Source organism: Microdochium trichocladiopsis (genome assembly GCF_020744255.1).
Source record: "Microdochium trichocladiopsis strain MPI-CAGE-CH-0230 chromosome Unknown B0I36scaffold_5, whole genome shotgun sequence".
In the NCBI taxonomy this organism is placed as follows: domain Eukaryota; kingdom Fungi; phylum Ascomycota; class Sordariomycetes; order Xylariales; family Microdochiaceae; genus Microdochium; species Microdochium trichocladiopsis.
This window is the reverse complement of record NW_025763548.1, coordinates 2,088,189-2,109,087: the sequence shown is the minus strand read 5'-3', so window position 1 is coordinate 2,109,087 and position 20,899 is coordinate 2,088,189. Positions and strand designations below refer to the sequence as shown.

General features: G+C 56.1%; 6 protein-coding genes and 1 non-coding gene across 7 annotated transcripts; 4 read left to right on the top strand and 3 right to left on the bottom strand.

The window, feature by feature from the left end:
- Positions 1–1,296: 1,296 nt before the first annotated feature.
- B0I36DRAFT_120061 (uncharacterized protein) lies at positions 1,297–2,378 on the bottom strand. Its single transcript, XM_046148018.1, has one exon. The coding sequence runs from the start codon at positions 2,168–2,170 to the stop codon at positions 1,352–1,354; it is 819 nt and encodes a 272-aa protein (XP_046012893.1). The 5' UTR covers positions 2,171–2,378; the 3' UTR covers positions 1,297–1,351.
- A 1,728-nt stretch (positions 2,379–4,106) lies between these two features.
- B0I36DRAFT_323428 (histidine phosphatase superfamily-domain-containing protein) lies at positions 4,107–9,907 on the bottom strand. Its single transcript, XM_046153976.1, has 4 exons — positions 8,420–9,907; positions 5,306–8,355; positions 4,802–5,244; positions 4,107–4,727 (listed from the first exon to the last, which is right to left on the bottom strand). Exons 1-4 carry the CDS (start codon positions 9,438–9,440, stop codon positions 4,523–4,525), a joined length of 4,719 nt encoding a protein of 1,572 aa, XP_046012892.1. The 5' UTR covers positions 9,441–9,907; the 3' UTR covers positions 4,107–4,522.
- A 1,595-nt stretch (positions 9,908–11,502) lies between these two features.
- B0I36DRAFT_323425 (WD domain-containing protein) lies at positions 11,503–15,323 on the top strand. The gene is made up of 3 exons (XM_046153975.1): positions 11,503–11,795; positions 11,873–14,558; positions 14,634–15,323. The coding sequence occupies exons 1-3, from the start codon at positions 11,685–11,687 to the stop codon at positions 14,975–14,977; spliced, it is 3,141 nt and encodes a 1,046-aa protein (XP_046012891.1). The 5' UTR covers positions 11,503–11,684; the 3' UTR covers positions 14,978–15,323.
- A 75-nt stretch (positions 15,324–15,398) lies between these two features.
- B0I36DRAFT_323423 (uncharacterized protein) lies at positions 15,399–17,022 on the top strand. Its single transcript, XM_046153974.1, has 7 exons — positions 15,399–15,693; positions 15,787–15,824; positions 15,930–16,067; positions 16,140–16,205; positions 16,277–16,429; positions 16,521–16,721; positions 16,776–17,022. The coding sequence occupies exons 2-7, from the start codon at positions 15,795–15,797 to the stop codon at positions 16,920–16,922; spliced, it is 735 nt and encodes a 244-aa protein (XP_046012890.1). The 5' UTR covers positions 15,399–15,693; positions 15,787–15,794; the 3' UTR covers positions 16,923–17,022.
- A 108-nt stretch (positions 17,023–17,130) lies between these two features.
- Positions 17,131–19,109, top strand: B0I36DRAFT_120006 (extracellular mutant protein 11-domain-containing protein). Its single transcript, XM_046148017.1, has one exon. The coding sequence runs from the start codon at positions 17,338–17,340 to the stop codon at positions 18,907–18,909; it is 1,572 nt and encodes a 523-aa protein (XP_046012889.1). The 5' UTR covers positions 17,131–17,337; the 3' UTR covers positions 18,910–19,109.
- B0I36DRAFT_243364 (D-glycerate 3-kinase) lies at positions 19,063–20,197 on the bottom strand (the record flags this gene model as incomplete). Its single annotated transcript, XM_046149978.1, has 2 exons — positions 19,063–19,670; positions 19,831–20,197. 2 exons carry the CDS (start codon positions 20,195–20,197, stop codon positions 19,063–19,065), a joined length of 975 nt encoding a protein of 324 aa, XP_046012888.1.
- A 465-nt stretch (positions 20,198–20,662) lies between these two features.
- B0I36DRAFT_t87 lies at positions 20,663–20,770 on the top strand. The gene has a single exon. It is a non-coding gene; the product is annotated as a tRNA-Pro (tRNA).
- Positions 20,771–20,899: the final 129 nt, after the last annotated feature.

Genomic DNA, 20,899 nt, shown 5'->3' with positions numbered 1-20,899 from the left:
CTTAATACCGTCACGACTCTCGGGCTCTGCCATCACGACAAGCCTGTGACCCCCATGACCAGAGTCAAAGTTGATGTCTCAGTTGCAGGGTGCATACTCCATAGGTTCGAGGGTGAACGTGGAGGAACCCAGAGTGGCCCAAGCAGGAGGCCTATTTCTGGCTCGCTGGGTGACGAACAAGGAGGTAGTCTAGAAGTCCTAGGGACGTCTCTTCTGATCGCCAGTGGGAGTGGGCTGCTGGACCGGCTGACACGAAACATGGCCTTCTGCCCACCGGAGGTAAGGACTGGGTTGTCAGCACGTTCAAGGTTCGCGAGCGGGATCCAAAAGTGGGACTGTTCCAGAGTTTTGGTGAGGCCGGGGTTGTCCGCCTCTACGCAGTAATTCCGCGCCGTTCCTCGTCTAATAAACCTGCGTGGACCTTGCGGAATCTTGGCTTTTCTGTGTCACAACGCCACATGGGTTCTGGCGGTCTCACAGGGCCAGAACCAGCGGTGCCTGCAGGGGGTGCTCTGGCGCGTGTATTGTCCAAGCTCACGAGCCACGGCTGTACTCCGTAGATGTCGTCGTCGTCGTCGTCGTACGCGCTCGCCAGCCAAAACGTGAAGCCTGGCGTCGTTGCCTAACTGGGAGAATGGCTGTAGCCCAGCGAGGCACCAACGCAGGCGCCGCCTAGCACGGGACCTGGGCGTTTGTTCCATCGTATGTAGTGGTTCTCGGCCAGGCGCTAGAGTAAAAGTCCCGTCGAGCCCGCCGTTAAGCAAACTCTAATGGCGGCCGCGCTTAGCCATGCTCGGCCAAGGCTCTCCTCTGTGCTTGCGCTGGTTTGGGCTGCCGGGAGACCTGCGATCGCACGCGGTCGGCCATCACACGGCTGCCACTACATCCCGTGCAGTGGTGGCGCAAAGGAGAGGACGTGCTGTGGCTGCACGCGCGCAAGGACATCGTAGCGGAGTGACTGTCGGGAAATGGCACTCCATCGAGACGACTGAGGGCATGTGGTAGGGCGGATCGTGCGAGCTTTCCTAGTCGGGTGCGACGCCAGTCGCGGGCAATTAAGGAGGACCGGGGTTTGGCCACTGGCGGCGTCAGCAGCTGCCCAAGCCGGTCTAGCGGTCGCACCTGCTGGTTGCTGCATGGGTGGGGGAACCTTCCATCGACGACGTGCCAGTCAGTCAGTCAGTCAGCCACACACCTCCAGGGCTGCTGCTCTGCTACCCCCTGCCAGGGGTGCAGGCGACGTCACACATCCTCGTCTCCTGCCCGCCTGCCTACGTACTTGTCTATACCTATCACCGCGACGACCATTCTGACGGACGGGCTCTCCAGGACCGCCCGCGCCTGAGGCCATTTACGGAGTGCTCAGGAACCCAATTTCCTGCCGTCCAGCTCGGCCACCCGCGCACCCTCGCTTGCTCGAACACGGCACGTACCACAGCGGCCCATTCCTGGTGCGGATGCTGGCAAACTTGCCCACAGCCAACCCTTCTTCCCAGCAACAAGACGGCGGCGCGTCCGTCCCAGGTCTAGCGAAAAGCAGCAACCCTGGGCGAAGGTCGCAACTCGCTGGCCGCAAGAGACGGCGCGTTCCCACGCCGTTGTTGCTGCCCAATCTCGACCTCCCTGTCCCCAACTGTGCCGGGACCCTGCTTGCGACTGGCGTCCCTGCCACCACACACGAACGAGACCTGCTGTCAGGGAACGATTTGAGACCGACCATGCCGGGCAGGGCCCACCGACCAGGGATCCGGATACTGCATTCTGTAGCCTGAGACCAAGTCTTGCTAAACGGCTGGCTGGACGTGGACGGCGAGGCGACAAACACTGTCCCGGCCAGTCGGTGCTCCTCCAGTACCTGCAGCACGCACCTCTGTGCGGTGGAGACACCGTTAAGCACCGGGCCGGCGGAGGCCGTAGACCCCTTGCATCGGCAAGTGGGGCCTGCCTTGGGCGCATCACGCAAGTCGCCCCAAAAAGGCACATCAGAAGATGGCTGTACGTCTTGTGTAGTTAGAGGATGGCAACAGGTCACTGCCAGCGTCGGTAGACCTGATGCCATAAGAGTCATGGGAAGCTGATTCCTCCACGCGCCTGGCGTTGGCTTTCGCGCAGTCTTTGTGGCCGCACTTGCGGGCAAGATGGACAACCTCAGGCCACCTCGACGGCACATCTCACGCCCTGGCAACCCCAGAACCCCCAGCTGGCACCACCCACGGCTGTCCTTGCAACCCCCACATGGTATAGCCGCCTGTTTCCCGTTGCCCGACAGGATTCCTCGTCGACGCTCGTGGGAGGCATGGGCCCCTCCATACGGTTGCCAAGGATCTCAAAGAACCTAGAGCCCCGACGGCGTCAGGCGGCGGTGGTCGCCACGTAATTGCAATAAAGAGAGCTCTCGTGCGTGTTTGGGCTGCGTTTCAAGAGCTTGTAGTTCGGCGGCGACTTCCGAAGGCATCCCGGGAAGTCGAACGTGCGGTTGACAGAGTCCCACACCATTTACGGTCCTCCATAGACCTCCTGGCAGGCAAGCGCGAAGTCAATTGGGACTGCCATGGGGAGTCTGCACCCACGTCAAGGGATGCCTCGTTCAAGCAAAGTCATGGCCCGCTGCAAGACCGAGTCGACCAAAGGCTGGGCTCATCAAGCGGTCAAATGTGTGGCACAGCGCAGTATCCAGGAGAACCCATTGCGCCTTGCCACCATTCGTGGGAAAAGACGCCCAATGTAATCCGACCTGCGACGACGTTCCGCGATCGATCGCTTTGCAACCTCGGGAGGTGAGTGGCCGCTGGAACAGCTCGAGGAATGTGTCTGTGCATGCCTGCTCGCCACGAAATCCAGATTGGCAGGCGCCTCTGTCTATTTCGTGATCGGGAAACGGGGATACCCTGGCCCAGTGAGCCAGTGAGCCAGTGAGCCAAAATACCACAAGAATACATCTATCCACAACCAAGAACACATGCTTATAGATTGATCCCCACGTCAGCCGTTCTTGGCGAGCTCTGTTTGGTGTGGTCTCGGTCGGCACCTTCTTTGGCGAGAAGCTGTCGAGGTTTTCGGCCACGTAATCAAACTTGCACCCGTGCTCCCACATGTGCTAAGCTTGCGTGTGGCTTACACAGAGCTGGGACATTACGTGCTGTAGAACGAAAGCAATATATTTCTCGCTGGGGCGCCTCACAAAACGGCGTTCGCGCCCTGGAACGAGACCATACGATCCTTATCAGGATCCTCCGTTCCGCCCATTACACAGGCTTGAAACATTGTGTCAAGCCTTGGACGGCACCTCACTTGCCGCGCTCGAAATCCTCAGCGGAGCAAAGGATCCTCCCCCTTGCCCTCCCACGTGATAATGACTGATACCGGCCTGACCCTTGCAAATTAACACATCGGGGACGCCACCTAGGTATCCTAGAATCCGAACCTTCTTCGATCAAGGCTGTGCTGCTCCCCCGTTCGAATGAGCCGTTTGAAGAGCGCCTTTAGCAAGGACGAAACCTGTCCTCTCGCACCCGACTCCCTCCCTGAGCCATGTGGCTGGCAGGCAGGCGAGAAGGGGGGGAACTGACCGGTCCCCAGAGCCAGTACATGCCGGCCCCATCCCATGCCTGTCACGCAATTCAAACTTTCCGTCGGCATAACATATTCCGTCCTTCCATGTAACCTCTCCACACACGGAGAGGCTTGCGGTCCAGACAAAATTGCCGACCGCCAACCAGTCTGCGCCGTTCTTGGGGGGCCGCGTCCTTGATTGCCTTCCACATCCTTCAGTCTGTTCCCTCCCCTCGAGCCCATCCTCTCTTGACTTTCGCGAAAACAAAAAGAGGGGGGTGAGTTTTCAGGAGAGTTAGGTGCCCTTCGTCCACAAGCAGATCAGGCAAAGGTCCAGGGGTCCAAGGGGGAGGAAACCCGAACCTTAATTATATCCCTTCTCTATGTTGTCATGAAAAGGGGTTGAAGACGTTTGTCCCCCGAGATGACCGAATTCTTTGTGTGCAACAGTAGCGAGATCCGGGGGTCGGTGGTTCCTCCTGGTGCATGTGAAGCTGTATCATCGGAGCTGTTCGTATTCTGTGACAGAACGTGCATGGGTTTGCTTGAACACCCGTAAAGGTTTGTTCAAGACTTGCACTTGCTGTCACTGCACGCAAATGCCAGCCCAAGTTACATCAGGCTAGTCCTGCCCAACGACAGCCCGGTACAAATCGGTCTGGGGTCAGAAATGGTAGATTTATCGCTACAGTGTAAAACTATGCTGCCTCCTTCTGGCGTCGCGCAGCGCTGTGCCGCCCAGTTTTCTATTGTATAATCCCGTGTTGTGCGTATGATCCTATACTTCTACTACAATCGATGTGCTTGCGCTGGATGGTAATATCTACTTGCAAATAAAGATATGATCGGAATCATTGGTTTTTCGAAGAACGCTAACGACGATCCAGTGGTCAGGACCAGAGGGCCGCTGCCACGGAATGGCCAATCTGCTCAACACGAGCGGCGTATCGTTGGTGTGAACAATGCACGCTCATTGAGCATCAGCAGTTGGAGTAGCAGTAGCAGTAGTCTGCTTGGTATGCTCAACGGCTTTGAATTCGAGCCCGTCGTCATTTGCCTCAGCATCTTCCTGTCCTTTGTGCGCGGCCTCGGTGTCGGAATGATGCTGCTCCTTCTCCTGGAAGGTGAAGGCGTCGGACAGGTTGACTGCTACAAAGCTCTTTGGCAGCTTGACTCTAAATAATTCAAAGATGTCTGATGAGCCATTGCAATCCAACAAAAACGCGTCCCGATTGGGATAAAAACTCACTGATGAAATTTGGCGCGAAGCGTTTCGATGACTTGTTTCCAGTCGCTGTGCGGCGTCAGGCTCCTCCTTGGTGCACACCCGATGCAGTGCTTGCTATCCAGCTGGATGTCAAGCGGATCGTATATATGGCAGCCAGGGCTGACAGTGATGCGGATACTGTAGTTGAATGTCGGCTGTTCCGGTGGAGGAGCGCCTGGAGCGACCGTAATTTCTGATTCGTAGAGCTCAAAGCAGATCTGGGAGAGATAATCCAACTCGGGTATAGTCCGGCGATTGATCTTTGTCTCTATGCCACCTTCGAAAATGCAGTTTAGTAGGGTGTAGATGTGGGACTCCTTCGTAAAGTAGAAGAAGGACTTGGCATCGTCGGATGCCTGCATCTCCTCCAGGTCCTGCACGATTTCTTTGAGGAGCGGTAGAGAAGTAAGGAGGCCAATCTCGAGCTACATCGTGATTGAAGTCAGCTTCAATTTATATTGGGAACATCTTCACCAGAGTACTTACCTTTTCGCTGTTGGAGATGCCGTACTCCTGCGGACAAATGAAGTCGAAGAGTACTTTTGCGAGTTGATACATCTCTCTGAGTGGCTCAAATCGAGCCTCGGTCTTGGCTTTGGTAGGACTGCCACCCTTGTGCAGGTGAAAGTACTGTTCAGCCTGAGCGGTCTCATTAGAATGTTTCATCCACGATCGTTTCCTGAACAGCCGGCGAACGGTCTTCTGAGCCTCAGACTCGGCTCTTTCAGTGCGCTCAGGCCGCTCTGACCTGTCTGCTCTTTCCGAAGGTGGAGAAGTCAGGTTGGCACCCTTTTCAGATTTGTCGTCCGGCACTGGTCTGGCAGCAAAATCTTCCGAGGTCATCGACATAGACTTTCCGTCCTTTCCGAATACAATACCGAATTCTTCTTCGAGCATGTTGGAAGGGGGTGAGAAGACCCATTCCAGGAATTGCCGATTGTGCAGAGCATCAAACTTCATCGTGTCGTACAATTCGGATATCTTGCTAGGATCCACCTTTTCGTGGTCGCAAAACTCGGCAAAGAGCTTCTCCCAACGTTCGCGGAACAGTTCAGCGTCTTCGCCGCAGCACCAACGAGATTGGACAGAGTTGACAGAGTTGACCTGCGACAGCGAGGAGGCGATTGAAGTATTGGATGTGTCACCAGGAGTCTTTTCGTGTCCCGGGTTATTGATAGCAGACAAAGACGGCACCGCGCTGCCACTGTAAAGCCTTCCGTAGTTGTATTGCATCACACGGCGGTGGAACTTCATCAGCTGAACGACTCGGGTCTGGACTTCGGCAGGCTCTGGCATTCCCTCGGGCCAAGCAAATTGTGGGGGTCGCTCGTTGCCCTTACGCAGCAAACCCTTCAACTTCTTTTTAACCTTGTCCATCTCGTCCTTGGCCGCATTCGAGTCGTCAAGCAGGTCTTTGCGAATCGTGATGAAATCCTCTGGTATTTCTTTCTTGTCGAGGAACGATGCAGCCCAGATCTGGGCGCTCGTCGTTACACGCCTCTCAGAGCTGCTGAAGACATGAACCTCGTCCAGGATAGCACGATTCATGAGAAGGTAGTCGGTCCTCATGTTCTGGCCAAGCTCTTGGGCTTGATATCGAGCGGAGTGCGTAGGTTCTCCTCCCCATTTCACAATCAACTGAAGTTTGTCGAGCACAAGGCTGTTCTCTGCTGCGGTGAACTTGGACATGGTAACGCCTGACATGGAGTCTTGCCGACGGGGTGCACCTCGAACAAGATGATCAGCCTCATCTGCAGATTGAACTGCTTGGTTCGCAATATCATCCAAAGTATCGACAGTTTGATCCACAGCGGTCGGCTTGGGCGCCTTATCATTCTCAGAGCCAGGTGCGGTCATGACGAGGGCTGTTGGTAAGGACTTGCTGATCTCGGCTGTTGGCGAAGGCTCTGCGTTCTTCTTCTTACGAAACATGGGCTTGATCTGCACTTTCGTTCCGGGCCAGAAGCCTTTCTTGGCCAGGACATTTCGGAGCGTCTTAAGCTTCGTTCGATCCTCTTCTCCCTGCTTCAAGGCGGTGTCCACGGCTTCCAGCACACTAGCCAGGGCAGCCTCGCCGATAAGAAGAACTTCCTCTTGATGACCCCTAAGGAGATCGATGAATGGTTGTGTGTGGAAAGTGAATTTGTATTTCTGCTTTGGGGTACGGTCGGCGTGACGGATCACGGACACCATGCCCTTCATCTTCCACGAATGTTTGGGAGGCGGTGGAGGCGGCGTCGACTGTTCCCGTTCCAGGCTTTCAAGGTTCTCAAACAGCTCTGAGGGTGTGACAGGTACTGCTGAAGGCTTATCCATAGGCAAGGTACCTGCTTGCGCAACTCCAACAGGTGTCTGTGACGGGCTGTTTCGACCACTCTGATGGCTGGCTGGCACGCCAGTGCCTAGGTTTTCTGCTTTGGCCTGTTGAGGCAGAACGGCACCTGCGTTTTCCGGCTTCGGCCCTTGGCGGCCGTCGGCCGGCGTAACAGAAGCAGTACTGGCTGCTCGAGTTGAGTCTCGAGCCAGCGTGCCACTCGCCTGGTCTCTGTCGCGACTGCTCGCCATGGCTCTCGCCATAGGATCGCTGTTATCGGAAAGACTTGGCGAGGGCATTGACGGAGTCACGCCACCACGGCGGAGACGCTCCTTCTTGAAAGTCTCCTTGAGGATGTTGGCGCAGTGGTCGTAGTAAGTATCATTGTCCTTGACGAAGCTCCAGCCGTTCACATCGATTACGTAGCTCTTGCCGCCTACTCGGAGTAGATCAAAGCCACAAACGCGTTGTCCGAAGGTCGTGGCGATTTTGCTGGCCATTTCCTTTTCGTCTGCATTGAGCTCTGTCACATATCGAATTTCTTTGCCATGTGTGTTGCGCCTCACGACGCCATCGACAACGGGGGATTTGCGAGTTTCGGCGTGGCAGAACTGAGGTCCGACAGTATATGCTTTGACATCCTCCGCATTGTCAACTTGCATAAACTTTTCGTAGACAAAACTGCTCTCTCCTTCAGTAATGGCACGGGGGACCATCAAATCCTCGACGTATTCGGAGCTTTTGTTGCCAATCTTTCGAAAGAGTTTTCGGGCGCCTCCGCCAGCCGACTTGGGAAAGTAGATAATGATGTTGTGGTCCTCTCCGCTAGTTGGCTTCTCTACGAACGGCTTCCTCAAAAGCTGGCCATCGACGCTTAGTACGTCACCGTCTTCCAACAGTTCGACCTTTTGTGGTGACTGGTAGTGAGCAGAGTCAGCAGGCTCGAGTGTGATGCCAGAGACATCCTTTGCGTATTTTGCCACATCGGACGTCAACAACTCCGGTCCCCCATCACGACTGATCTCGATTCTCTTGGGGGTAGGCACGCCAATCTGGTCGAGTATCCGCAGGCAAAGTCGTCGATCCCAGAGCACTTTCTGCATAGGCAAGTCATTGACACAAAATGGCTTGCGAGCTTTGACATACTTGATCGCCTTGTCCAAGGGGAAGCCGTCGGAAAAGAACGAGATCAGGTAGTCACAGATGGGCCAGTTTTCGACCTCTGCGGGCAATGTCAGCTTGTGGAACTAAAAGGGGGGAAAACAGCAATACGGGATGTGACTAACCTTCATCGAGAATAGTCTTGTCGCCGAAGACAACGACATCAAACTCCCGATTCGCTATGATTCTGTTGAGAATATTTCTGCTTGGCTTGCTCCGCGCCTTCGAGTCGAGCGCACAAACACCAATGATACCCCATGGAGCGGGCTTGACTTCTTCCCTTTCTCTGTTCTGCGGACCTCTGTCGCTGCTGGGGCTGTGGCTACTGTTTGCTGTGCTGCCGCTGAATCGTCGCTTGGCCCGGCTCCTAGACCTTGTAGGCTGTGGTCGCGATACCGTGCTCGTGTTGACGGGGGCTGGGTTGCGCTTGACGAGGTCGGCAGGACTAACATTGCTTTGGGCATCCTTTGGTGTAAGCTGCAGACCGGCGCCGGGTTGAGGCGAGTGCCCGTTCGGGTTGGACGATGTGGTGATGGTCACATTCGACAGGCCGGCCTCGGACTGCGATGGAGGCAGGCCGACACCTTTTGCCGACGTCATGATGCCTGCGACGGATCGAGGGATCGGCTGGCTACTGTCGGATCCGGTGGCTGAGCCAGATGAGCTGAGCTGGCCGCGCACAGAATTTACGGAGAGGAACGAAGATATCGAGACTCTTTTGCGGCCCTCGTCTGTAGGCGTCGGTTCTGGAAGCTGGTAGTAGAAGCTGCCGTCTGGATAGTAGTGGCCGGTGAGCAGTCGAGGGGTGTCGTCAATAGCGTGGTCGTCGACTGCGACGTCAGGCAGGTCAATGGCGCGATAGTCTGAGAAGGAGGAAGGGCGGCGGCTGCTGCCGGGAAGCGAAGGACGTCCAATGCTGTTCCGGGAGGCAGGCGGCGGCATGGACAGGCTGGCAGGCTCGACCGAGACGTCGGTGGTGCCAATGGGTTCGGCGTGACGACTCTTGCCAGCGGTGAGGGACGAGAGGATGCCCGGGTTCACGGCACTGGAGGAGGAAGCAAAAGAGAACGAGTGAGAGGCCGCGCGGGACGCCGAGAACCTCTTTGCGGAGGGCCGCTCAGGGATCCGGGGGTCGGGAGTGTCCATGACTCTTGTCGGGCCAGCCGGCTCGGATCCACTTCAGGAACAGCCCGCCTAGTCGCCCTCGCCCTCCCTGGGGAGGCTCGACGGAAAACCTTGAGAGCTTGCGAGCTGTGACCCGCTCTCAGTCGGTCTGCGTTAGACAAGATGTCCAGGACCTTAGGGCCAAGCGGTGCCGGCACCCGCCAGGGCGGTCGCTGACAGTGGGTGGGCAGGACGGCGGGGCGAGCCCAGCTGTGCGGCACTCGAGACACTGGCTCTTGGCTGCCAGTCTGAATGGAAAAGACGGCAACAGAAGCGAATGGTCATCGGCCTAACCAGGATTGCACGGACCGGGGTGTACCGGGGAGGAGAACTCGAGTCTTGACGAGAGGGCCCAGGCGATGGCGGGAAACGATCCTGTTTCTGTTTCTGTTTCTGTTTTGAGCCTGGGTATGTCGAGAGTGCCGAACAACGAACTACATGCTTTCTCGAGAGAGAAAGACACTCCCCGCACGGGCTTGCACTATCGAGGCCCTGCTGTCCAAACCACTATCGTTGGTGGGTTGCTGGCGGGTTAATGGACCACCAGCCGTGCTGCTCGGCTGTGGTTGGGGTTACATGTGCAAGTCCATGGACAGGCCATGACGTCCGTCCACCGCCCATCGGAGGCCTGGAGGGGCTCGAGATTTCTCGGTGCAGCGCGGGGCCGGTGGAGGGGCCGCCCCTGCACCTGCGGCTGCAGGCCTGCAGAGTTCTAGAGCCGCTCCAGCCCAATCCCAGGCACATGGGTCCAGGCGCTGTTCGCCCTCTTCCACTTGAGCACTTCTTGCACTTCTTGGCTGTTGATCCTTTGGTTGTGCGGAGCAACAGCTCCTTTGGCCTGGTTCCCGAGGTCGTCTGCCTGCGCCACCACGGGTGAACGAATAACTCTTGAACAGTGCAGGCCACAGAGGCTCCAGGCGTACCTAGGTATCATGATTGTACGAGATACACGTCAGAGACAAGCTCGGCCGCATCGAGCCGAGCTAATGTGATGCATGGTGCCTGCAGTGCAGTCCTATTCGACAACATCCCTGCGCGCGCCCAGTGACATCCTTTCACCGTTCCCACCAAGGAAATGCCGGTGAGCGGTCGCGTGATCACCTTCCTGGTTCGCTCTATTCGAACCGACGGGCAGCAATCGTATTGCCGGATTTGCTCGTTTACTTCACTTGATTTCGAGTCACTGGTCACCCATTGGACTGGCAACACTCCGTCGGCTGAAGAGCAGCAAGCAATTCAAGTCCGACACATGGCGAGCTAACAGACGAGAGTATTTAAGTTTGCCTACAGGGTGCGTTGCCTCACACTTGGCTTATACCCGTTCATTGGTAAGGTCGCAATCCATACAAGGCTGCCTTGAGACGCTGATGACTCTGTGGCAACACCTCAACCTAAGCATGGTGCTCAGAGAGAATAGTGGCTGCGTGTGGCTAGGAGAGTTTCAAGTTCCTCGAGCATGCTCTTTGGAACAACTCTAAATCTCGTTTGGTCTAGTGGCACCGTGACATAAACGTGCTATGATGTTTCAGAATGCCGGCTTGAAGTTGCTTTCATTAGTTTGTCTCGATTGCCGACAAGCTGACAAGTTCACCACCCCCACGCCCCGTTGATTCTTGCCGACCTGAGATGCAAAGGCATCTAAGACCCGTGGCTGCAATAACCATGGCTTTACATTTTGTTCCTCATACAACGGCCTGCACACACATGTGAGCCTCATCATGTCTGTCGAAGAACGTGAGATCCTCAGACCCATCCAAAGACGGGCTCTTCAGCAGAGCCGCGACGCTCTGGCGATGTCAGTCTTACGAGGACAGCATCATCGGGTCATTTATATCTAAAATCACGACCTGAGTGTTTCCATCCGCAGAGGACAACACCTGTGGAGACAGCTGGGCGAGGCTGTTCCTGTTTTCCAGATCCTGGCCTGGTTTGCGCCGCGTATGGAGCTTGCACCGTGGTGGGGCTTATCCTGCCCCATTGATTGGCCAAGTCTCCCAGCGCCAGACTTTTTTCCCTGGACGCCTGTGATAGAGCACTTATCAGCTCAAAACTTTGGAACCCGTGATACTGCGCATACCACAAACACCCAGACCAGTCAGCGAGGAGGGTCTTCTATTCGTCGCGCAAGGCATCCGACCACGGTGTCAGAGGCAGAAGGACACACCAGGGGCCCAGGACAAGACATCTCAAGCGACCACAGTGGCCGGGCAAGCCAAACAGTTCGCGATGCCTCACGCCCAACAGGATGGACCGCTTGTGAAGCGGCAGAAGGTCCAGGCTGCTTCTCAGGCGAAGCCCGCAGCGCCCGGACATTCACGCATCTTTGCGCCGTATCGTGTAAGCCAAAGGAATTGTGTGGACCTGCGTGAAGCCGGCACGACCGAGATACTGACTGCTAGCTCCCTGCTCCGTAGACTGTCGGCCTCGTGTCACCAACCGATGTTCCCTTCACGACAGTTCCTCTCGGCAAGACTACCTTCCAGGTCACCACCTCGATCGGCCGATCCCTGCAGACCTACGATCTTAAGCGTGGTCTCAACCTCGTCTTCATTACGCGGCCACAGGCACCACACGATATCACCGCAACGTGCGCCTGGAAACAGAACGTGCTAGCTGCCTGGGGTGATGCCTCGCGCGGTGAAGCTCAGGGTCTCTGGGTGTTCCAGCGAGGCAAGCAGGTTGCTGAGCTCGAGCTGCCAGCGGACTTGAACCAACCTCTCTCCCACATTATCGTTTTCGGCTCCTGGATCCTTGCTTGCGGACGGACACGCATCGAAGTATGGAAGACCACGACACTAGAGCACTATACCACGCTCTTCACCATGGCCTCGGCCAGTGGAGACAACGAGATCAGTGGCGGACTCTGTACCATGCCCACGTACGTGAACAAGGTGTTCGTCGGGCGCCGCGACGGCTGGGTAGAGATCTGGAACGTCTCGAGTGGCAAGCTCATCTACACAATTCTGCCCCCCTCCCCCAGCTGCGGTCCCGTGACCTGCCTCGAGCCCTCGCCTGCCTTGTCTGTAATGGCAATAGCTTATACCAATGGCACGCTCGTGCTGCACAACATTCTGACCGACAAGGTGCTCCTCCGGGTCAACACCGGCGGACCCGAAGCACCGGTAACTAGCATCTCGTTCCGGGACGACGGCGTTGGCGCGGGCCAGGATGGTCGGAAGGATGGTGTTATGGCGACCGCCACGAATACAAGCGGCGACATTACATTCTGGGACTTGAACAAAGGTGGCCGGGTCATGGGCATTCTGCGCAGCGCACACAACCCCCCAGCCCTAGACGGTCGTTCTATCCGTGGTGGTGTCAGTAAGATCGAGTTCTTGGCTGGACAGCCAGTCATCGTCACGAGTGGTAGAGACAACTCACTCAAAACTTGGATCTTTGACGAGACACCCTTCTCACCCATCCCCCGGATCTTGCACACGAGGAGTGGCCATGCCGCGCCAGTATCGTGTCTGCAGTTTTTGCCGTCAGATTTTGAGGGAGCCGAGGCTGGCAATAAGTGGCTTCTTAGCGGCGGCAAGGACCGCAGCCTCTGGGGTTGGAGTTTGCGCCGCGACGGCCAGAGCACAGAGCTTAGCCAAGGCAGCATACTCAAGAAGGCCAAGAAATATGGTATCTTGTCAAACAATGCACTCAAGCATGGACCGACAACCACTCTCGACGACCTGAAGGCTCCGGAAATCACATGCATTGCGTGCTCGCTGAACCGCGATGGCGGCATGGGCGCCATGCCTGGCAAGCAGGCCATGTGGCAAAAGAGCCGCGACCAGAAGAAGCAGCTCGACGCCGAGATCAGTGGCATGACTGGCTGGGAGAGCGTAGTGACTGCCCACAAGGGCGACGCTTTCGCGCGGACATGGTTCTGGGGACGGAAGCGTGCTGGCCGGTGGGCGTTCCCCACGGGCGACCGAGCCAATGTGTCAACCGTCACGATGAGCTCCTGCGGTACTTTTGCGGTTGTGGGCTCCGCGGAGGGTGCCGTCGATATGTACAATCTGCAATCTGGCCTTCATCGACAGCAGTTCCCATCAAAACTCACCCCAGCGCAAGCGAGGCAAGTCCGGATGCAGCAGCTGAAACAGGCGGACACTGTTGTGCAATTGGAAGCCCGATCTGGAAGCTCGCACATGATTGGAACTGGCAAGCATACCAAAGCGGTCACAGGCATTGTCGTCGACTCAATGAACAAGCATGTCATTACATGCTCGCTTGATGGCAAGATCAAGTTCTGGGAATTCCTGACGGGCAAGCTGGTGGAGGAAATTAGTTGGGCGCCCATGGTGTCGATCACAGGCTGCCGCTACCACGCCGCCAATGACCTGATAGCCTTTTCATGCGACGACAACTCCGTACGTGTTGTTGACATTGAGACGAAACAGACAATCCGTGAGTTCCACGGCAGCCAGGGCGAGGTCAACGACTTCACTTTCTCCAATGACGGGCGGTGGATCGTCGCTGCGTCGCAAGACGGCGTCATTCGCGTGTGGGATCTGCCGACAAGCCACTTCATTGACGCCATCCGCCTCGAGAGGCCCTGTACGGCACTGGCCTTCTCGGAGACAGGCGAGTATTTGGCCGCCGCCACGGAAGGCCAGCTTGGCGTCAACATCTGGACAAATAGGACACTCTTCACTCACGTACCGACGAGACAAATCTCGGAATCTACCGCCGAGCAAGTTGCAGGCCCTACAGCTTCTGGAGAAGGTGGTGAAGGTCTGCTCGAGGCTGCCTTTGAGGACGAGGTCTCGGACGACGCAGACGATACCCTGGCAGCGCCAACGTTGGAGCAGCTCAGCTCAGATATGATGACACTCAGTCTTGTGCCGAGGAGCCGCTGGCAGACATTGCTGCATCTTGACCTGATCAAGCAGAGAAACAAGCCGACCGAGGCGCCAAAGGCACCCGAGAAGGCACCGTTCTTTCTCGGCCTAGCTGGCAAGCCGGGACAGTCTGCCGATGAGCTTGCCGCCGCGACGCCTAGCGCCGATGCTCAAAACGAGTCAAGAATTACTAAGTACGACCGCAACCGCATGGAGCAGGCCTTTAGCAACAAGCTGCGGGCAGGGGCTGTCAGTGGAAAGTGTAAGTCGACTGCTTAACCAACTTTCAACATTATAACACTATCAGACCTGGCGGCTAACTTTTCCATGTCCTTAGACGACCCATTCATTGAGCATCTGAAGTCCCTATCTCCTTCTACAGCGGACCTGGAGTTGCGCTCTTTGGGTATTGGCTCGACGCGTGACGACGAGTCCAATGAGTTGCTGCATTTCATCCGCGCTCTGACCAATCGGCTGCGTGCTCGGCGAGACTACGAGCTGACGCAGGCGTGGATGACAGTCTTCTTGCGGCTGCACTTTGATCTCATTCTCGAGAGTGAGGTCCTTATGGCTGCATTGAAGGAGTGGAAGGAGCAGCAGGCCCAGGAAAGCGAGAGGCTCGACGGTCTGGTCGGATACTGCAGCGGTGTCGTGGGTTTCCTGAGGAGTCCGCGGGCCTGAAGGACGTGATGCTATTCTTGTTTCCAGGGGTTCTTTGTATATAGGTCGAGCATCGAGCGGATCTGGTCTTCATCAATTGCAAATTGGGCGATCTGACGCTGAGGTGTTTCAAGGTCGTCTCGAGCCTCATGATGTTTGCGTACGAATCGTGCAAGGTCCTACGCTTGTTCAGCCCAGGATGCGGCAGCACAGTGTAGGAAAAGTTACCAGGCCCCTGGGAGTCTGGGCCAGGTGTGCATCCTCCAGAGCTCATACCGCGTCGAGCAGCAATACCCAAATGAGAAAAGCGACACTCTTGAGGGGCCGCAGTTGTTCGTGCGAGGCAGCTTATCGTTGCAGAGCGCTGAGAAGTATTAGTTAGCAGCGAGCCGGCGGGCGGGTACAGGTTCCGCTAAACCCCGCGACTAGCCGGCGTCTGTCAGCTTACCTTCTCCGACGGCAATGGAGAGAACCGTCCGGGAGTGGCCCTGACTGGGGCAGTTCTCCGTTGAAAGGCTATCTTGTTCTCAAGACTGCGATATCGGCCTCCTTCTATCATCATCCTCTTCCCCTACTTCAAATCGTGAAAGGCAAGCATGGGTTGCTCACTCAATGTGGAAGGTGTGAGGAGATGATTTGATATGAATCATACTGCTCACCTGGTTCACCTAGGTGGACAGTGTAGTGTGAAATACCCACACCATCCGCTTCTGAACCACACTATCTGCCCATCTGCCGTCAGTTTGCCAGTATTGCGATACCAAGCAGTACCTTTCGCATGGTTTCAGGGCGAACAGGTGTCAACAATTAACTAAAAGTACCCCGAGTAGTAGCAACAATGGCTTCCAAACACGCGTGGAAAGTCGAGGTAAGCACAACTTGCTCGTCTGCGGGGAGAAGCTTGGGATGGCTATACTCTGTCTTTTCAGAGCACGTCTGCTTACAGCCACTAACCAAACGATGATGTGATCAGCTCTTGCCGTGGGACCATCTCGATCCCGATCACGTGGAAAGGCTCTACGTGCAACGGGTCGCCTGTGGATGGCGTGAAGAGGAGGTGCCACAGTACGTCGAGTCTGCGAAACAAGGCGGCAAGATCTTCTACTGGGTGGTAAGCTGGACCGGCTCTTGAGTGGTCCTGAAGTCACCGGGGTTACTGACATAGGTCTTGCTGGCTTTCCAGGTCTTGTCAGACAACTTGCCGGATCGTGACGCAGTATTACAAAGGCACTCAGAAAGATACCCAACAGTCAGTCAAGCATTAGCTTTCTCATCATTTGGCCTGATTTGGAAAGGTCTCCGTGCTGATATCGAGCGTAGGAAGCTACTCCTCTTCGAGATTCTGCACAGTTGATACGAGGTGTCCCTAGAGATCCGACCGGGGCTCAATTCTGGCCCGTTGGCCATATAGCTCTGGACATCCATACTCCAGAGGAAGATGCCAAGCACGGCCTCCCAGGGGAAGGAGTTGTGGTTAGTCACCAGACCCGAGCGAACATCAGAGTGTCACTGTGAAGGGAGTGCGTCCGTCTTCAGGTAGAACTAACCGTTGCTTCGATGACAGTGGATGCACCAACTGTACATCTCCTACGCCCTACACGCCGGTGGCTATGGCTCTGCAGCCGTGGCCAAAGGCGAGGAGATTGCAGCTCAGGGGCCGATGAAGGGCAAGATCATGGTGCTCGACACTATGGCAAGCCGAACACAATCGAATCCCGACTTTCTGCATGCCATGTTTACCTCAAAGGGCAATCCTTTACCCAAGGTTTGTCGACTGCATAGCACTGCGCCCTTTGAAGACAAGCTAATGACTCTGTAGATTACGAATGAGCAGTGGTATACTCGCCTGGGATACAAGACGTTCGGAAAGGAGCTGCTGGTGCCTCAGTGGGAGGCACGACCTGGAGTATATGTTGATATTGATATCGTATTCATGAGTAAGCCTATAGGTCATCTGGGCGCATAGAAAACCTTCACACAGAATACAGCTATTCGTAGAAAAGAAATTTGAGCAGCTTGGGGGTATTCATCTTTCCCACAATCAATCATAGAAGCTGTGAGGGCCGTGTAAACACTGTACCGACACGGTCCCCCAGATCTGCATCGTCACCAATTCCGCCAGGCACGCAAGCACGCTCGATGTCGCGTCTGGTCACTCTGGCGGCAAACCAACCCGCGCCGAAAACCCTTCAAACATTCAAGGCGAGAGGAAGCTCATCCATCACGGAGCAGCCTTTTGAGTCACTCGATCCTATATCGTTCATCTGTCATTCCAGGGGCTGCATTCTCCCAGCTCTCCCTCATCTGACCGCCTCCCACTGCGCGGCTAGCACAGTGCTCAGTCGTGCACGGCTGCTCCTGCTCCATCACAGCAAGCAACCATGAATAGCATGCAACAATGGGTGATGCAAAAGTCACCCGTCAATAGCCCGCCAGAGGGATCCCAGCCGGGGGCAGCCACATTCGAAGAGGACAAGACGGTGACCCAGGGGCAGTTTACCAAGCAGTTTCAAGCTCAACATACAGCGCCGCCAGCCACAGAGAAAGCACCACTGTCACCACTGCCACTGGGCATAAACACTACTCGCTCGGCATCCGCCGCCGCAGCGCGAATACCACTGTCTGGCGATGGCTACATCATTCCGAATCCCGGCAGGCCGGCATCAGCCAATCCTATACAGCAGCTGAGAGGGCGTGATACGGGTCCATTCTGGGACGGCTCGACTATCGACGGCGAGGCCTTCAGCGACTCGGCTAGCAACTTCGAGTTCAGTGACCGTCCCTCGCAACGAGTGTCTCGCCCGTCAACACAGCAAACACAGGTGCCGCGGACACACAAGCAACGCGACTCCTACACTTCGCAAGGCATCCGCTTCAAGCGGGAGAACACGACCGATGACAAGGATCTCATGATTGGCGACGACAACACCATCGGCGGAGCTGGCAGCGCCACGTTCCGCCCAACGTCGACGCCAGGCCCGCGAGACCGCCGGAGCCACTTCAGTAGAGTCGCGGCGGACTTTGAGCGATTCTCCGAGGACAGCCAGAGTCTGCCGTCGTCACCAGAACCACAGAGCCCTTCCAGCAGAAGATCGCACCGTCCCAGGCAGGTGACTGTCCATGCGAGCCCTCGGCAGGACGTCAAGAGCAACCGGCCCATAGCAGCAGGGGGCTCACACAGGACCCAAGCTCCAAAGACTGGGCGTGACAAGCAGCCAGCCAGCCGCAGTCTTCCTCCGTTGGCTGTTGCGCAACCACAAAACGACTTGGGGTCGGCAGCCGAGAACGGCTCTGAAGATGCAGATTCATACCTGCCAGATTCGGCAGAAACAGAGTCAGATCATGTCGAGCAAGAAACTACGCCAAAGGCAGCCAGAGTATCCACCAAGGCAGCTGTGTCAAAGCCACAGGTCAACAGGCAACTCTTCAGCGCTGGCTCCTCGGCAGGGAAAGACATGCAGGGCCCCCAGATCAACGTGGGCCATACATCGATAGGGCTTGCGCCATTCATGGCGGCGGCGAGGAAGCGGCCTCTTGGGCCCGACTATGACGATCAAGCATTGGCATCGATGGCATTTGACAAGTTGCAAAATCAGGATTTTGATTTCGATCCTGCCAAGGCCGAAGCATTGTCGGCTGAGATTCCGCAGGGCACGCTGGAGGAGAAACTGAGCCATTTCGCCAACAGGGACAAGGAGGCCCAGAGCGAGTTGTTCCAAAAGATGCCAGTGAGCGAGTGGGAAGAGTCCGGGGATTGGTTCCTCGAGCGCTTCAGTGACATTGTCAAGAACTTCAAGCAGGCTAGAAAGGAAAGGCGAGCGCTTGCCGACAAGTTCGAGGCCGAGGTTGCGGATAGGGCAGATTTGGTGCGAGGCAGGATTGAACGCATTGACAATACTCTGGAAGGTATGAAGGAGGAGGGCAAAGGCCTCATGAAGCACGACTTCGACTGAGTCAAAGTCTGGGAGTGAAGTCAGGTGTAATATCACAGTAACTTTGCCGGAGCCGTCAAGATGGGGCTCGTCACGACAAAGTGCGCATCTCGTCTTTGTTGAAAACCCATTTGGTGCATCCGCAGTGGTCGAAATGATAGGCTTCATCCGATTCTACAACACAAGCACCTCCTTGACCTTCCTATCTTTCCCCACGATCATCCGCAGCTGCGCTCCCGGATTGCCGGGGAAAAGTCCTGACCGCAAGGCATCACAAAAGAGCTCATACGCCGGATAGTACGCATCCACAAACCTTACCACCTCATCGTCGGTCATGCCCGTCCCCTTGTCCTGCCGGAGCTTGACCTCCTGCTCGAGGCGCCAGTCGTAGACCCATTGCGTGTCTTCGGCATCGACATGTATGAAGGCGTCAAACAGATCCGTGATTGCAGCATCATATGCCCTGAGCGACTCGTTGACACGCAGCAAGTGCTCCAGGGAGTGGTCCTTGAGCGTCCGCGTCCCAGGCGTGTCGTACTTGCGCTTCACCTCGGTCGGGTCGAGGGAGCGGAACCCGACGCACCAGCCCTCGAATATGACGACCTGGACTGGGCCCCTGGACGGCGACGACGCAGGGTCATTGACTGTCGTCGACCACTGGGACTCGGGCACGCGGTCGCCCTTGCCAGAGTATGCAGACTTGTCGTACTCGGGCACCTTGGCGGGCTCGCCCTTGCACAAGGCCGTGAAAAAGGATGCTGCGAGCTGCATGTCGTGCGTGCCTGGGGCCAGTCACGAATAGATTAATAGCTGCTCTGCCGAAAACATGATGGCTTTCCCTTCCTTGGGGACAAGTGTGTGGTGCAATAATGCCCCGATCCCAATGCTTCTTCTTCTTCTCTCTCGGAAGGACAGAGGACTGGGGTAAATTTTATGACATACCAGGCTCTCCGCGCACCTGCAGCAGCTTGTTCCCGGGATCCTCGTCCGCAAGCGCCTGCTGGTCCTCGCGGCGCAAGTAAAAGTCGTCAATGCTGCACACGAGCGTCTCGATGCCGCGCTCCTGCAGAGCCGTGCTCAGAGCGCTGACCAGCGTCGTCTTGCCCACGCCCTGCACTCCGTTGAGGCCGACGATGAAGGGCTTCACAGGAGGAGGATTAGGCGTTGGCGCCGTATTGGCCGCCAGGGATTGCTGTTGCCGCTGTTGGTGGAGCTTGAACCGTTCGAGGATGAAGGGTATGCATATCGGAGATTTGTCATCGATTATTTTCGTCGTCGCTGCCGAGGAAGGAGCAGAAGAAGACGCCATGGTGTATCCGCAAGATTGAGGTTATGCTTGTCCTTTTTGGCGTATATTATTCCCCTGGTGCTCACGGAGAGATGGGTTCGGAATGTGCTGAATGCATGACACGGTAGCTTGCAGCCTCAATTGGTGCCCTAAAGAGAGAATAACACACGATCTCTTTGTTCGTCCAATCGGCCAGTTGTGGCAATTTCTGCTTCTGATACGACTAGAATCGTGACTAGTTAATTGTCTCTGTTCCGTAAAAGAAGTGACGAACAAATACCATCGCCCCAGGGCCCGGCATCGGCGTCGCGTCGGTTATGCTTGCATTCGAGCTACCTCTATTCCCCGCATACACCCGACAACACCCTCGATCATAATGCGGGGAAAGCCGAAGGGACGCCCACCCATGGAATCGGCTCGCCCTCCGACACCAAATGTTGCATTGGGAATATATATCATGACAAGTCCCTGCACTTTCAACAAATTGGCTCAGTGGTCTAGTCGTATGATTGCTGCTTCGGGTGGTTATAACATCCAGTTCTTCCTCAAAGAAGAAGTTGTAGCAGGTCCCGGGTTCAAATCCCGGCTGAGCCCATTTCTTTTGGTTTTCTTGTCCGCTCTGTGGCGGACGGGCTGGGCATTCATTGTCTTTCATCGACCAATGCTCTGTCATTCTGTCCTTTTTTTACCTTTATATTTTCTCTACGCCTCTTTCGCTTTTAT